At 34.6% G+C, this 15,031-nt stretch overlaps 1 protein-coding gene across 4 annotated transcripts in view; it reads left to right on the forward strand.

The window, feature by feature from the left end:
• Nucleotides 1–15,031, forward strand: part of ORC4 (origin recognition complex subunit 4) — a 97,407-nt gene that overhangs the window by 43,414 nt on the left and 38,962 nt on the right. For all 4 annotated transcript variants that reach the window (XM_032856110.1, XM_032856113.1, XM_032856112.1 and 1 more), the window contains exons 3-5: nucleotides 350–423; nucleotides 3,160–3,236; nucleotides 4,019–4,109. In XM_032856110.1, coding sequence (XP_032712001.1) covers nucleotides 367–423; nucleotides 3,160–3,236; nucleotides 4,019–4,109 — 225 coding nt within the window. In that variant the 5' untranslated portion in view covers nucleotides 350–366. The remainder of the gene's footprint in view (nucleotides 1–349; nucleotides 424–3,159; nucleotides 3,237–4,018; nucleotides 4,110–15,031) is intronic.

Consider the following 15,031-nt stretch of genomic DNA (forward strand, 5'->3'; position numbering starts at 1 on the left):
AAGAAAAATAGTTAAGGAAGGGAATGTGAATAGTAGATTGAAGCGAAAGGTAGGAGTTAGTTGTCTGTAAGAGCCATATACCATGTGGTATGGGAATGTCAAATAAGCCAAACTTAGAGAACTGTTTAGATTTTTTTCAGTTTTATTGAGAAATGATTTACATACAGCACAACAGTTTGATTTATGTATATTGTGAAATGATTACCACAAGAGATTGAGGTGAGTTTTTGAAGTTGGAGAAATCGGAATTTTCGTGTTTTAAAAGTTGTGTTTATTTTGATTCTGTAATACTAAATTCTTAATCTCTTCAAGCCTGTAATGTTTTATATTCATGCTTTTTTTTTTTAAGGATTTCAGTTTGTTAAAATGAGCAGTCGTAAATCAAAGAGTAACAACTTAATACATGCAGAGTACCTTTCACAGGTTAGTATATATTTTCATTAACCTCAAAGTCTATTATCAGTCAAAACTGATCAGAGAAATAATTATCTTCTTAATTTGAATTCTTTCCTTAACACTTACGAAACACTTTACATTTTCAAGGAGAGACTCTTCACTACTTTCATACTTTTTAAGGCTTTAGACAGTTGGAATCCTAACTTTACTCCTGTCTTCCCAAATGTGTCATAATTTCAGTTTACTTCAGAGTTCTCTACTTCTTTTGTTAAATTTATTCCTATTTTATTTCTTGTGATTATTGTGTTATAAATGGAATTGTTTTAACTTTTTTATTTGTTCATTGCTAGCATATCTAAATGCAGTTGATTTTTATATATTAATCTGTATCCTGCAATGTGACCAGACTTACTAGTTCTTACAGTTTTTATTTTTTTATATAAGATCATGTCATCGGCAAACATATTTTAACTTTCTTTTCAGTATAGTGACTTTATTATTTTTGTTTTAATTGTCTAATTGCCCTGGCTGGAACTTTCAGTACAATATTGAGTAACAACTGAAAAACAGACATTCTTGTTTTGTTTTTGATTTTGGGGAAACACATTCAGTGTTTTATCGTTGAAGTGATGTTAGATACAGGTTTTTATAGATGCCCTTTATTGGGGTGAGGATGTGTTGCCCTTTTTTCCTAGTATGTTGAGTGTTTTTATCACGAACATTTAATATTAAGTGCATACAGTATTCGAAGTGCTAAGCATATATCTATGTGTCTGTGTCTTAAGATAGGGAATGGGTATAATAACTCTGTCCTGGTATTTCTATTTATCTTGATTGACCAGAACTATAGTTTTTTTAAATCAAAACTAAATGTATGTTATTGGCATCCCTTCATCCCTTACCTTTTTTTTTTCTTTCTGGAAGGAAAAGGTTTAACTCTGTTTCATGAAAGAATTTTAGCTTAAGTATGATTTACATATCCTAGTAAAGTAAGTATCTTCCACATACAGCTTAATTTCTGTATACACATATATGTGTTTAACCTTCATCTCAGATCACTTTGAGATTTTTTGAACCGTTCACTGTTCACTACAGCTTCACTTCACTTTATCTCTTAGATTTTATACATAGTTGTTGCCTCTAATAGACAAGTTGAAGTTTGAAAAAGAAAAGGATATTTATATTTGATTTCTAATGATCTTATCTAGGTAGAGAAATACACCATATAATTAGTATTATGATTATATATGCTCATTTAAGTGTTTTATATGTATTAGCTATTACCTATACAAATACTTAAGTTATGTTAAAGACGACTACCTTATTTAATCTTGAGAATAGGCCTGCCAGAAAACTATTATTGTCTCTATTTTATAAATGAAAAAAATTAAGATTAGGAAAGGCTAACTTTAAGATCCACATAATTGGTTCTTCTGGCATCACTCCTCTTAATTCTTTCCCCTTCTTATATAATAATTTGCTTTGAATAATTTGCTCTGAATAATTTGCTTTGCTTAGCCTCTGGTACGTATAAACAGAACTCAGATTCTACCTTTTTGGTACATGAAGAATCAGTCCCATGCTGTCAGTCTGAGAAAAGCAAATTATCTTGGAAGCTTCTTGTTTCCAATGGTGGGACCAAATCTCAAATAGCTTCCTAAGGTTTTTGTCTTTGAAAGGTTTCTGTATTAGCAGCAGATGCAGAAAAGGAAATGCCTTTAATGGTCTGTCTTTTAAAAAATGTGCTAGATTATCTGACATAATATTTTACAACTCAGTCTAAGCCCTTTATTCTAAGGCAAACTCAAAATTTATAAGAATTTTTTTTCTTGGGGCACCCGGGTGGCTCAGTGGGTTAAGCCTCTGCCTTCAGCTCAGATCATGATCTCAGGGTCCTGGGATCAAGCCCCACATCAGGCTCTCTGCTCAGCAGGGAGCCTGCTTCCTCCTCTCTCTCTCTGTCTCTGCCTGCCTCTCTGTCTACTTGTGACCTCTGTCTGTCAAATAAATAAATAAAATCTTTAAAAAAAAAAAAAGAATCACCTATTTAAAAAAAATGTTTTTTTCTTAATTCATTCCAGTGATTCCTCATCTTATAGATGAATCTAATTTCTTCCATGTAGTTGATCAATTCCTTATATGCTAAATTACTTTATTCAGTGTGTCATTTCTTTCCAATTTATTTGCACTATTTCTTTAGGCATGGATCATACTTTTTTAGGAGTATCTTACTCTGCTTCTAGTAGGTCCTCAGTAACTATGTGAACTTTTAAACTTTTATTTTCTCAGAATCCTGACTTTTATGATAGGTGCAGATAGATAGGGCTTGGGCTAAGCCAGTTTAGATTTGTCTGGTCTCTAGAGATTGAGGTATGGTTCATGAGCATTATTAGGTGAGATTACATTATTACATTATCTCCTTTTTTCCTTGGCTGATATGTACCATATAAAGTGAAGTGTTCATTTATTCACACGCAATGTAAAACAACCCTCAAATTGCTGACGTGGCTAAAGTAATTCATTCTTTCTGTTGAACCTCACAAGTAAATTCTCATCCTTCCTCTGGGACTTGAGATAGGTTGAAAGAACCGTTAGTTTTACAACTCATGAAAGTAGTACCAGAACTCGTGAAGACAAGTTATTTAGGGAGGGTGGAATAGACTCATTAATACCTAATTCTGACTGCTGTAAATGTATATTCTCATTCATTTTTATTTCATGTGTAACATTTTTATTTATATTTATTCACTTTCTTTTTATCAGGTACAAAGAATTTTACGGGAAAGATTTTGTCATAAGAGCCCACATAGTAACTTATTTGGAGTACAAGTACAATACAAGTAAGTTTAGCTATCCTTTTGTCCACTATGAACTTACTTAAAGATGCTGTTAGGTTTTGTAAAATTATCCACACAAGTTTTATCTTGAATAAGGCTAACAAACGTTTTTATAGAGATAAAAAAATTATTCTTCTTTTATAGAAACAATAAAAATTTAAAGGAAGAGCAGATATAACTGTTGTCATAATGAGAATGTGCCTTACCTTTCAATCTTATGTTGCTTCTGTCATCTGGTATATGGAGAAAATTCTGAGCTCTGATACTCCACAGCATGTTGTGGAATGAAAGCTCCCAAGATTTGCCGCTGTTGTCCCTTGCCTCATGACATCATAAAGCCAAGACATTTCAAACTTACTTGGTTTTCTCTTGAGGTTTCCAGAGAATCCATATTGACCTACCCTCTCTTCTGTGGTTTTCTGTATACAACTACATAAAGTGTAAGTCAAGTGCCCAGAGAGAAAGAAAAAGGGAATGCCTATTTTCTATGCATATTCAAATTCAGCTTTTAAATAGTATTACCTAGCATATTATTCCAGCTTCCTTTTTATTTTTTATTTTTTTTTTTAAGATTTTATTTATTTATTTGACAGAGATCATAAGTAGGCAGAGAGGCAGGCAGAGAGAGAGGAAGGGAAGCAGGCTCCCTGCTGAGCAGAGAGCCCGACGTGGGGCTCAATTCCAGGACCCTGGGATCATGACCTGAGCCGAAGGCAGAGGCTTTAACCCACCCAGGCACCCCTCCAGCTTCCTTTTTAAATTTTGGCTTATTTATGTCATTCCAGACACTTAATTGAGCTGCTAAAAAGAACTGCTATCCATGGAGAAAGTAATTCTGTACTCATTATTGGACCCCGAGGATCAGGAAAAACCATGGTAAAACTTGATTTCTGGTATTTTCTTGTTTGTGTAGGATGTGATGATTCTTATAGACAGTATTGAAAATACTTTGTATTCATTATCTCATTAATTTCCCTTTTTTCATTTTCTTTAAATCATAGAAGACGTGCAAAGCCTTAAAAATTAGGGTGGTATATTTGAGTTGAGCATATCGTTTTTCACCACAGTAGCAAATTTTCAGTTGCTGCTTTTCCATCATGGCCTTTTGCCCATGAGGAATTTATGCATTATTAGCATTTATTGAGCATATTCCTTGTGCCTTTTCTCTGTGTTCTTGCACCTTACCTTGATCTTTTTATCTGTATTATCATTGCTTCTTTACACTAATGCTGCAAGGTAGACATTTTTTCTGTTTATAAATTAGGTAACTTGTCATGACATGCATTCTTTTTTCCCCTATTTTATTGTTTATTGTTTAACCCTAACTCAAGTAATTTTCATATATACAGTCACATCTTCTAGAATTCTTTTCTACTTTCCCTCTTTATTTTCTTAGCTACCTCAAAAAGATACTCTTGATTTTTCTCCTCATTTTCTCTTTTCACATTCTTTATTCAATATATGAGATAAATTATGACTGTTACATTGAATATATTTACTATTAATTTTCAGTAGTTGGGCTGTATAAAAGCTCTTTTCTGCTATATTCCATGCAATGAATTTAGATTTCTCACTAACATGCTTTTTTTTATTACGTGTAGAAGTAAAATTATATACTAAGTAAAGTTATATAAATTAGAAGTAAGATTGTTTTTAAAGCAATGAATGTTGACTATATATTAGGTAAGGTGTGGAAATAAGGACTTTACAGTTTTATTCAATCACCCATTTCTAATGGGGATATAAATCTAAGTAATTTCTTTTTTAATCTTTAAAGAATATTTTACATTAATTGTATTATTTACAATAATTTTTTAGTTTTGGCTATATTTAATTTGATTCAGTCTTATGCTCAGTCATTTTATGCAACCACTATTTCTCTCTTTGAAAAAAAAAAAAGATTTTAGAGAGAGGGAGAGAGGGAACACAAGTAGGGGGAATGGGAGAGGGAGAAGCAGACTTCCTACTGAGCAGGGAGCCCCATGTGGGGCTTGATCCCAGGACCCTGGGGTCATGACCTGAGCTGAAGGAAGATGCTTAATGACTAAGCCACCCAGGCACCCATATTTCTTTATTCTTGAGTTCCTTAGTATGATTTTCTTTTGTGTTTGACCTCAATACTGTTCAGATGGTTTTGAAAGGAAAACCATGTGACTGGTATGCCTTTGAGCTATTAGAATATTTTAAATTTCTAACAATAATACTATTAAATAGTAGAAACACTATGCAAAGGAGATGCACAGAAAGGTCACATAAAATTAAATACAGATCTGTCTTGAACTTAAAACTTGTTCAGTTTTACTTATAATTAAGTAAATTAACTAAAAACATTAACAGTTTTGTCTACCAGGTTGACAAACCTGTAAAACTCATAACACTAAAATTGTGAACTTATAAAGAAATAGACATGTGTCCTGCTGGTAATATAAATTGACATAACTGGAATAAGAGACAGTATCTAACTAGGCCAAAGTCATATGCCCTTTGACTCAGCAGCAGTATTTCTAGGAATTTAACTTGTGAAATGATGTATATACAGTTACTCACTACAACACCATTTGTTAATAGTGGAAGATGAGAAACAACATAAATGCCCATCAGTAGAGTACTGGTTAATAAATGCTAGTACATTCATCCACATAATTATTATGCATCAGTGAAAAGAAACATTTGTCTGTAGTCCAGAAAAGGAAGAGGAAAAAAATACTTGTGTTGGTTTGTACTGGCATACTTCATTTTGCTTTGCTTTGTTGCGCTTTGCAGATAATTGCATTTTTTACAAATTAAAAGGCTTTTGGCAACCCTTTATCGAGCAAGTATGCAGGCATCATTTTTCTAACAGCATTTCTCATTTTGTCTCTATGTCACATTTTGATAATTCTCAAAATATTTCAAACATTTTCATTATTATATTTGTCATGGTGATCTGTGATCAGTGATCTTTAATGTTACTGCTGTAATTGTTTTGGGGTGCCAGGAGCCATGCCTGTATAAGATGACAAACTTAATGGATAAATGTATTGGTTCTGACTGTTCCACTCTCTGGCCACTCCCCCATCTCCCACCCCCCCTGCCCCGGGCCTACCTATTCCCTGAATTACAACAGTACTGACTTTAGACCTATTAATAACTCTATAATGGCTCCTAGGTGTTCAAGCGAAAGGAAAATTCACACATCTCTCACTTTAAATCAAAAGCTAGAAATGATTGAGTTTAGTGAGGAAGACAGGTCAAAAGCCAAGGCAAGCCAAAAGCTGGGCCTCTAACACCAAGCAGCCAACCTGTGAGTGTAGAGGAAAAGTCCTTGAAGGAAATTCAAAGTGCTATTCCAGTGAATCCACCAATAAGAAAATGAAACAGCCTTACTGCTGATATGGAGAAAGTTTTAGTAGCCTACACATTCTCTTATACCAAAGCCTAATCCAGAGGAAGGCCCTAATTCTGTTGAATTCTGTGAAGGCTGAGAGGGGAGGAAGCTACAGAAGAAAAATTTGAAGCTATCAGTAGTTGGTTCATGAGGTTTAAGGAAAGTAGCCACCTCCAAAACATAAAAGTACAGGGTGAAGCAGCAAGTGTTGATGTAGGAAAAGGCAACATGATGAATCATGGACACATACTCTTTTTAGAGTTCCTACTCAGAGATGATAACAGAGCACCTCTCCTCACAATTCACTGGCCAAGTGTCATATGGTTATACCTAGTTTCAAGAGAGTGAAGAAGTACATTCCGCCTAGGTGACTAGAAGAGAAGTTAACCAGAAATATTTAGTGAATATCACTGATAGCCATGACAGCTAACTTGTTTTGAGTTTGTGTGTGTGTGTGTGTGTGTGTGTGTGTGTGTGTGTGATTTTTTTCCCTGTCTAGACACTTACAGAATTTCTTTATCTTAGCAGTATGAAAATTTCAGACCAGTATCTTAGCTTGGATCATAAAAACTGATACTCTGTAAACTCCCTTAATATAAATTTAGATCTTTTTTCACTATAGGATAATTTTTTTTCAGTCTTCGTTGTTTTATTATCTTTGGAAAATACATCTTCATACAAATATTTGAAAAACACTTTTAAGTAGTACTTTAATTCTTCAAGAAGCTCATAGTGATAATCTGAGAAAATGAGATCTAGGAAAACAGTACATTTAGACCTACTATTCCATCCTAAACTATGCCTCTTGAAACAAAGTGGCATTACGACAGAGAAGTTGGCTCTCAATGAAGTGTACATCAAAGTGTCAATCCTGCAAATATAACTTGAGCAGTTAATGCCTGGATTTATTCTGAACTTCATCGTGGAAGTTTGTACGTAAAAGCATGAAAGAAGGCTCAGAAAAAAAAGGAAATAGAGTTAGTAAGCACTTATAAAGATGTTTAAATACAAATTAAAATTATACTCCATTTCATTAGTAAATTGGCTAAAGTAGATCTATTTTTTACCAGGAAAATTAAGCATAAAAGAGAGTTCCCCTATTATAACCACCCCCCATGCACATACATACAACTTCCCCTATTATTAACATCTTCCCTTAGTATGGTACATTTGTTGAAATTGATGAACCAATATTAGTATGTTATTATTAACTAAAGTCCCATAGTTTTCATTAAGGTCCCCAGTTTTTTCATTTAAAAAAAAGCTCAGTTTATCTGCTATTTCTTTCATGAATTGTGACTTTGGTGTTATATCTAAACTTCATCATTGGGATGCCTGGGTGGCTCAGTTGGTTAAGCATCTGCCTTCCTCTCATGATCCTAGGGGTCCTGGGATCAAGCCCCATATCTGGCTTCTTGCTCAGTGGGGAGCCTGCTTCTCCCTCTGCCTGCAGCTTCCCCTAATTGTGCTCTTTCTCTCACTCTCTCATACTCTCTCTCCAAAAAAGAAAATCTTAAAAATAAATAAACTTCAACACCAAATCCAAGATCTTCTAGGTTTTCACCTATGTTTCCTTCCAGAAGTTTTATAGTTCTTTGTATTTTACATTTGGTTTGAGTTAATTTCTTTGAAATATAGGGTCTGTGTCTAGATTCTTTTTCTTTACTTCTTTTTTTTGCATATGAATGTTTAAATTGTTTTAGCATTTGTTGACACGGCTATCTTTTCTTCATAGAGTTACCTTTACTTCTTTTTCAAAGGTCAGTTAATTCTGTTTGTATCAGTCTATTTTTACCATCTTGATGACTGTAGCTTTATAGTAAGCCTTAAAGTCCGTGTCAGTCTTCTAACTTTGTGTGCTTCCTCAGTATTGTTTTGGCTATTCTGGGTACTTTGCCTTTTTATACTAACTTTAGAATTAATATGTTAATTTCCAACTACTGGGGATGTTTGAGTTCAGTTGTAGTTTCAATCTGTAGATCACATTAGAAAAACTGGTTTCTTAATTATATTGAGTTTTCACTTTCATGAACATGGAATATCTTTCCATTTACCTTTTTTAGGTCTTTCATTAGAGCTTTGTGGTTTTCCTTATATAAGGCACATACTTCGTTAGGTTTATACCTAATTTTTTAAAAATATTTTTGACCCTAATGTGAATAGTATACGTTTTTAATTTCAGATTCCTAGTGTTACTGCTGATACAGAGGAAAGCAGATGACCTTTGTGTGTTATCTTGTATCCTGCAATCTTGCTATAATTGATTGGTTCTTAAAATTTGTCAGTTCTTTGGGATTTTCTGCAGACAATCATGTCATCTGCAAATAGAAGAAAGTTTTATTTCTTCCATTCCTGTTTCTTTTTATAACTTTTATTTCCTTCTCTTGTCTTACTGCATTTGTTATTCACAGGCTATGAGCATTAGCTGATATTCTACAAACTCTTAATATGAATTTAGGTCTGTTTTCACTAAAGACTAATTTTATTTTTGAGTATTTCCTTTCTTTCATTTCTTCTTGTCCTCTCTTAGGATTAAAGTATCCAGTTGTTAAGCCTTTGTTCTCATTTCTTTATATTATTTCTCCATGTTTCTTTCTTTTCTTCCTCTCCCTCAGCATTCTGCCATATCATCAGTGTGATTTTCTTCACCATACATTCCATCGTTTGCTTCTTTTCATATGATGCTGCTTTTTAGTTCTAATAATCCTTCTTGTCTACCTCCATGTCATGCACCTTCTTAGTTTATTGTTTTGTGTTTATCTAAATCTGGCTTAAATGACTCAGAATATTTATTTTCTAAAATACACATTTTCAGTAGTAATTAATCTTTTTCATCAGTTTACTGTTTCCTTTCTTTCATGTTACACCATTTCTGTATAAACTCCTATGTCAGTTTTTTCTGTTTCTTCAGGGCTTAAGAAGATAAAAGCCATTAAGACAAGAGTTTTTGTCAATTAATAAAACAGATAGATTGTAGATTGTTCTTGGTATGCTGGCAGGTTGTCCTTTTGTTACATCTTAAACCAGAACCCTCTGATGGTGCTTTGAAGTCATTGACCAAGTCTGACTTCAGTGGAATATGGAAGAATCCTGTACTTCATATTCCATTTCAGTATTATTTGATTTATCCTGCTGCACTCCAGTACTGGGAGGTCAGAGCTTAGGAACAGTTTAACTTTTGTCACTTACATAATTTGTTGTGTGTGGAGTATCCAGAGACATAAAATAGATTGTTTTAGACAAGAACTCTCATGTAAGTTTTAATATAAGAAATAAGATTACAATATAACACTGTCATTCGCCAAGCTATTTGAAGTGCAAAAATTTGGAATCTATAGTTAATTGATAAAGATAACAGTGTGGCTTATTATATTTTAAACATTTTATTTAAAAAATAGGATGTGGGGTGCCTGGGTGGCTCACTTGGTTGGGCAGTTGCCTTCAGCTCAGGTCATGAACCTGGAGTACCAGGATCAAGTCCCGCATCGGGCTCCCCAGCTCCACAGGGAGTCTGCTTCTCCCGCTGACCTTCTGCTCTCTCATGCTCTCTCTCACTGTCTCTCTCTCAAATAAATGAATAAAATCCTTAAAAAAATCCAAAAGACAGATTGTACCCTGGAAAATACTTTTCTATATAGAAATTGCTGTAGACAAAGAAGCAAGTATTTGGGAATAGAATAGTAGATAAATATAAAAATCCCTGATTGCTGGCAGGTCTAAATGAAGTCGGTCAGTATGTTTGTAAAATTGTTAGCTGTAAAGACTGTGGAAATGGAATAGCCATATTGGTTATCCTGCTTGGTGTAACATCAAAAAACTAACTAATTCTTTTTTACTATATTATGTAACTTAAAATATTTGGAAAGATACTCTGTGAAAAATACTGAAATTATGCAATTGGTTATTTAGGTAGTTACACACAGACTAAGTTTTAGCAATATCCAGACTGGAACTAAAATTATTTGATGACATATATGCTAATACATTTAAGTTATCATTTTAGACCATACAAACACATCATGAAAAAGTTGTGAGCTAATCTAGGCAAATCATAATAACTTGTTTGAAGTAAATTCAATGGAAAGAGTGCTATAAACTTGTTTCAACTCTCTCTTTTCTTTTAAGTTTTTGTTTTAATCACCTGGTGCTCATCACAACAGGAGCACTCCTTAATCCCCATCACATTTTTCACCCATTCCTCCCATCCACCTCCCCTCTGGTAAGCATCCAGTTCATTCTCTGTAGTAAAGAGTCTGTTTCTTGGTTTACTTCTCTCTCTCTCTCTCTTAACTTTTGGTAGTTTGTTTTGTTTCCTAAATTCCACTTTAGAGTAAAATCATATGGTATGTATCTTTCTCCGACTGACTTATTTCACTTAGCCTTATAGTCTCTACCTCCATCCATGTCAGTGGAAATGGAAAGATTTCATTCTTTTTTATGGCTGAATAATATTCGTGTGTGTGTGTGTGTGTGTGTGTGTGTACATACATACAGTAATCCATTCACCTATTGATAGATATTTGGGCTACTTCCATAATTTGGCTATTGTAAATAATGCTGCTATAAACATAGGGGAGCATGTATCCCTTTGAATTCGTGCAAGAGGGTTCCTTTTTCTCCACATCCTTGCCAACAGCTGTAACGCCTGTTGTTTCTTGTGTTTTTGTTTTAGCCATTCTGACAGGTGTGACATAGTATCTCATTGTGGTTTTTATTTAACTCCCTGAGGATAAGTAATGTTGAGTATCCTTTCATGTGTCTTTTGGCCATCTGTATGTCTTCTTTGGAGAAACGTCTGTTGCTGTCTTCAGCCCATTTTTTAAATTGATTATTTGGTTTTTTTGGGGTGTTGAGTTGTATCAGTTTTTTATATATTTTGGATACTAACCCTTTATTAGATATGTCATTTGCAAATACCTTCTCCCATTCAGTAGGTTGCCTTTTAGTTTAGTTGGTTGTTTCCTTCACTGTGCAGAACTTTTTATTTTGGTGTAATCACAATAGTTTATTCTTGCTTTTGTTTCTGTCGCTTTGGGAGACCTATTTAAAAAGAAGTTACTGTGGCCTGTGTTACAGAAATTATGCCTGTGCTCCGTTGTAGGATTTTTATTGTTTTGGGTCTCAAGTTTAGGTCTTTGAGCAACTTTGAGTTTATTTTTCTGTGTGGTATAAGAAAGTGTCCCAGTTTCATTCTCTTGCATGTTACTACTGTCCAGTTTTCCCAATACCATTTGTTTTTTTTCCTGTTGGATAGTCTTACGTGCTTTGTCGAATATTGACCATATAACTGTGGGTTTGTTTCTGAGTTTTCTGTTCTTTTCCATTATTCTGATGGTCTATTTTTTACCATTATCATAGTGTTTTAATTAATACAGCTTTGTAATATAACTTGAAGTCTCAAATTGTGATGCTTCCAGCTTTGCTTTGCTTCTCTTTTTCAAGATTGCTTTGGCTCTTAAGGGTCTTTTGTGGTCCCATAGAAATTTTAGGATTGTTTGTTCTAGCTCTGTGAAAAATGCTGTTGGTATTTTGACAGGGATTGCATTAAATGTGTAGTTGCTTTGGATAGTTTAGCAAAATCTTTTCTTCCAGTACATCAGCATGGAATTTCTTTCCATATCTTTTGTGTTATCTCCAGCTTCTTTCATTAGTTTTTTATAGTTTTCAGAGCATAGGTCTTTCACCTCCTTAGTTGTATTTATTCCTAGATATTTTATTATTTTGGTTCAATTGTAAATGGTATTATTTTCTTAATTTCTCTTTCTACTGCTTCATTATTAGTGTATAGAAATGTAACATTGATTTTTGTATCCTGCAACTTTACTGAATTCATTTATTAGTTTTAAGAGTTTTGGGTTTTTTATATATAGTATCATGTCATCTGCAAAAAGTGAAAAGTTTTACTGCTTCCTCACCTATTTGGATGCCTTTTATTTCTTTTAGTTTTCTGATTGCTGTGGCTAGGACTTCCAGTATTATGTTGAATAAAAGTGGGTTGAGGGGAGGTGGGTGTGTCAGTTAAGCATCTGCCTTCTGCTCAGGTCACGATCCCAGGGTCTTGGGATGGAGCCCCACATAGGGCTCCTCGCTGAGTGGGAAGCCTGCCTTTCCCTCTCACTCTGCTGCTCCCCCTGCTTGTGTTCTCTCTCACTCTCTGTCAAATAAATGGGAAAACCTTTAAAAAAAAAAAAAAGTGGTGAGAGTGGACATCCTTATCTTTATCCTCACCTTAGGGGAAAGGCTTTCAGTTTTTCCCCCATTGAGGGTGGTATTAGCTGTTGGTCTTTATTATATTCAGGTATAGTCCCTCTAAATCTACTTTGTTGAGGGTTTTTATCCTGAATGGATGTTGTGCTTTGTCAGATGATTTTTCTGCATCTACTGACATGACCATATGGTTCTTACTCTTTCTCTTATTGATGTGTTGTATCACATTGATTGATTTGCAAGTATCGAACTACCTTTGCAACCCAGGAATAAATCCCACTTGATCGTGGCGAATGGTTCTTTTAATGTATTGTTGGATTCAGTTTGCTAGTATTTTATTGAGGTTTTTTGCAATTATAGGTTCATCAGAGATCTTGGCCTGTAGTTCTCTTTTTCTGTGGTGTCTTTCTGGTTTTGGTATCAGGGTAGTGCTGCTCTCATAGAATGAATTTGAAGTTTTACTTCCTTTTCTATTTTTGGAATATTTTGGGAAGCATAGGTATTAACTATTCTTTAAATGTTGCGTAGAATTCACCTAAGAAGCCATCTTGACCTGGACTTTTTGTTTCTTGAGAGTTTTTTGATTAGATTCAGTTTTTTGCTGGTGATTGGACTTCTCAAATTTTGTATTTCTTCCTGTTTCAGTTTTTATAGATTATATGTTACTAAGAATTTATCCATATTCTAGGTTGTCCAGTGTTGGGATGTAGTTTTTTGTAGTATTTTTCTATAATTGCTTGTAGTTTTTAGTGTTTGTTATTTCTCCTTTCTCATTTGTGATTTTGTTTATTTGGGTCTTTTCTGTTTTTTTTCTTGGTAAGTCTGGCTAGAGGTTTATCAGTTTTATTTATTTTTTTATTATTTTTATTAAAATATAATGCATTATTTGCCCCAGGGGTACAGGTCTGTGAATAGTCAGGCTTACACATTTCATAGCACTCACCATATCACATACCCTCCCCAGTGTCCATAACCCAACCACCCTCTCCATAAACCCCCCCCCCCCATTTTTTTTCCCCCAAAGAACTAGCTCCTGGTTTCATTTATCTGTTTTATTGGGTGCTCTTCAGATTGCTGTATGTCCACAGACAATTTTCCCTGCCTTCTCTCCAAGAGCATCCCCAGTGTCCTTTGAGCTCTCCCAGAACCACACATGCTGATCTTTAGAACCCCAGGCTTTAAGCCTCCCTGGTTGTAAGAACTCAAGAAATTTAGGCCCTCTAGCTTTCCAGACCAGTCCTATGAGGATTCATTTCCTGTGTGTTCCCCTGTATGTTAGTCTCTTTTTCCCACTTCTCTGAGACTGACTTCCTCCCCACTGCGTTGGCTATGATCCATTTCTCTCCTAAGCCACGTCTCCGCGTTTCCTACCACCTTTGATGTGTCCTCTGTCCTCTTCTCTACACTTAGTTGTGGAGTTTTTTCTGCCTGTCTTCAGGTTGGTTTCTGGGGTATTTAGGATGATTTGACTGGGATCTACTTGTATTTGTGGGAGGAGGCAACCTTAGGATCCTCATTCTTTGCTGCCATCCTCCTTCCATGTTATAATAACTCTCTTTATGTGTATATAAAAAAAATGAAGGTATTATTATTTTCCCCATTTCATTATGCAAAGAATTTAAAATAGTTTTCAACGGTTTACTGAACATATAATAATTTAGAACATACAATCAGACCCAGAGAAATAGAAATATTATGTAAATAAGATACCATTTGGTGGGAGGAAGAACATTGCAGATTACCAAGAAGCTATGGCAGGGGCCACATTTTGACATACCACATTTGTATCATCTGGGAATGAAGTCTTATGATAGACTCATACTTGCTCTAAAAGCCAAGAAGTACCTCTTTATTTTTGGATAGTTCTCTACAAAGAATGTCACTTCTTAATTGGATTTTATTACATAGTGTGACAGTTGATATTTTGAGATTTCCCTTTTTAAGAGGACTTAGATTGCTATGATCTAAGGTAGAATTCCATTTTTTTAGTTTAGTTATTTATTTTGAGAGCTTACATGCACATGAGAGCAAGCATTGGGGGAGGGGCAGAAGCAGAGCTAGAGAGAGTTAGAATCTTAAGCAGGCTCTATGTTCAGGAAGGAGCCAGACACAGGGCTGGATCTTACCCCTCTGAGATCATAACATGAGCTGAAATCAAGAGTCAGATGCTTAACTAGCTGAATCATCCAGGCACCCCAGAATTCCATTTGTTTTAAAAACAATA

The sequence above is a fragment of the Lontra canadensis genome, unplaced genomic scaffold (assembly GCF_010015895.1).
Source record: "Lontra canadensis isolate GAN:19392208 unplaced genomic scaffold, GSC_riverotter_1.0 scaffold11, whole genome shotgun sequence".
In the NCBI taxonomy this organism is placed as follows: Eukaryota; Metazoa; Chordata; class Mammalia; order Carnivora; family Mustelidae; genus Lontra; species Lontra canadensis.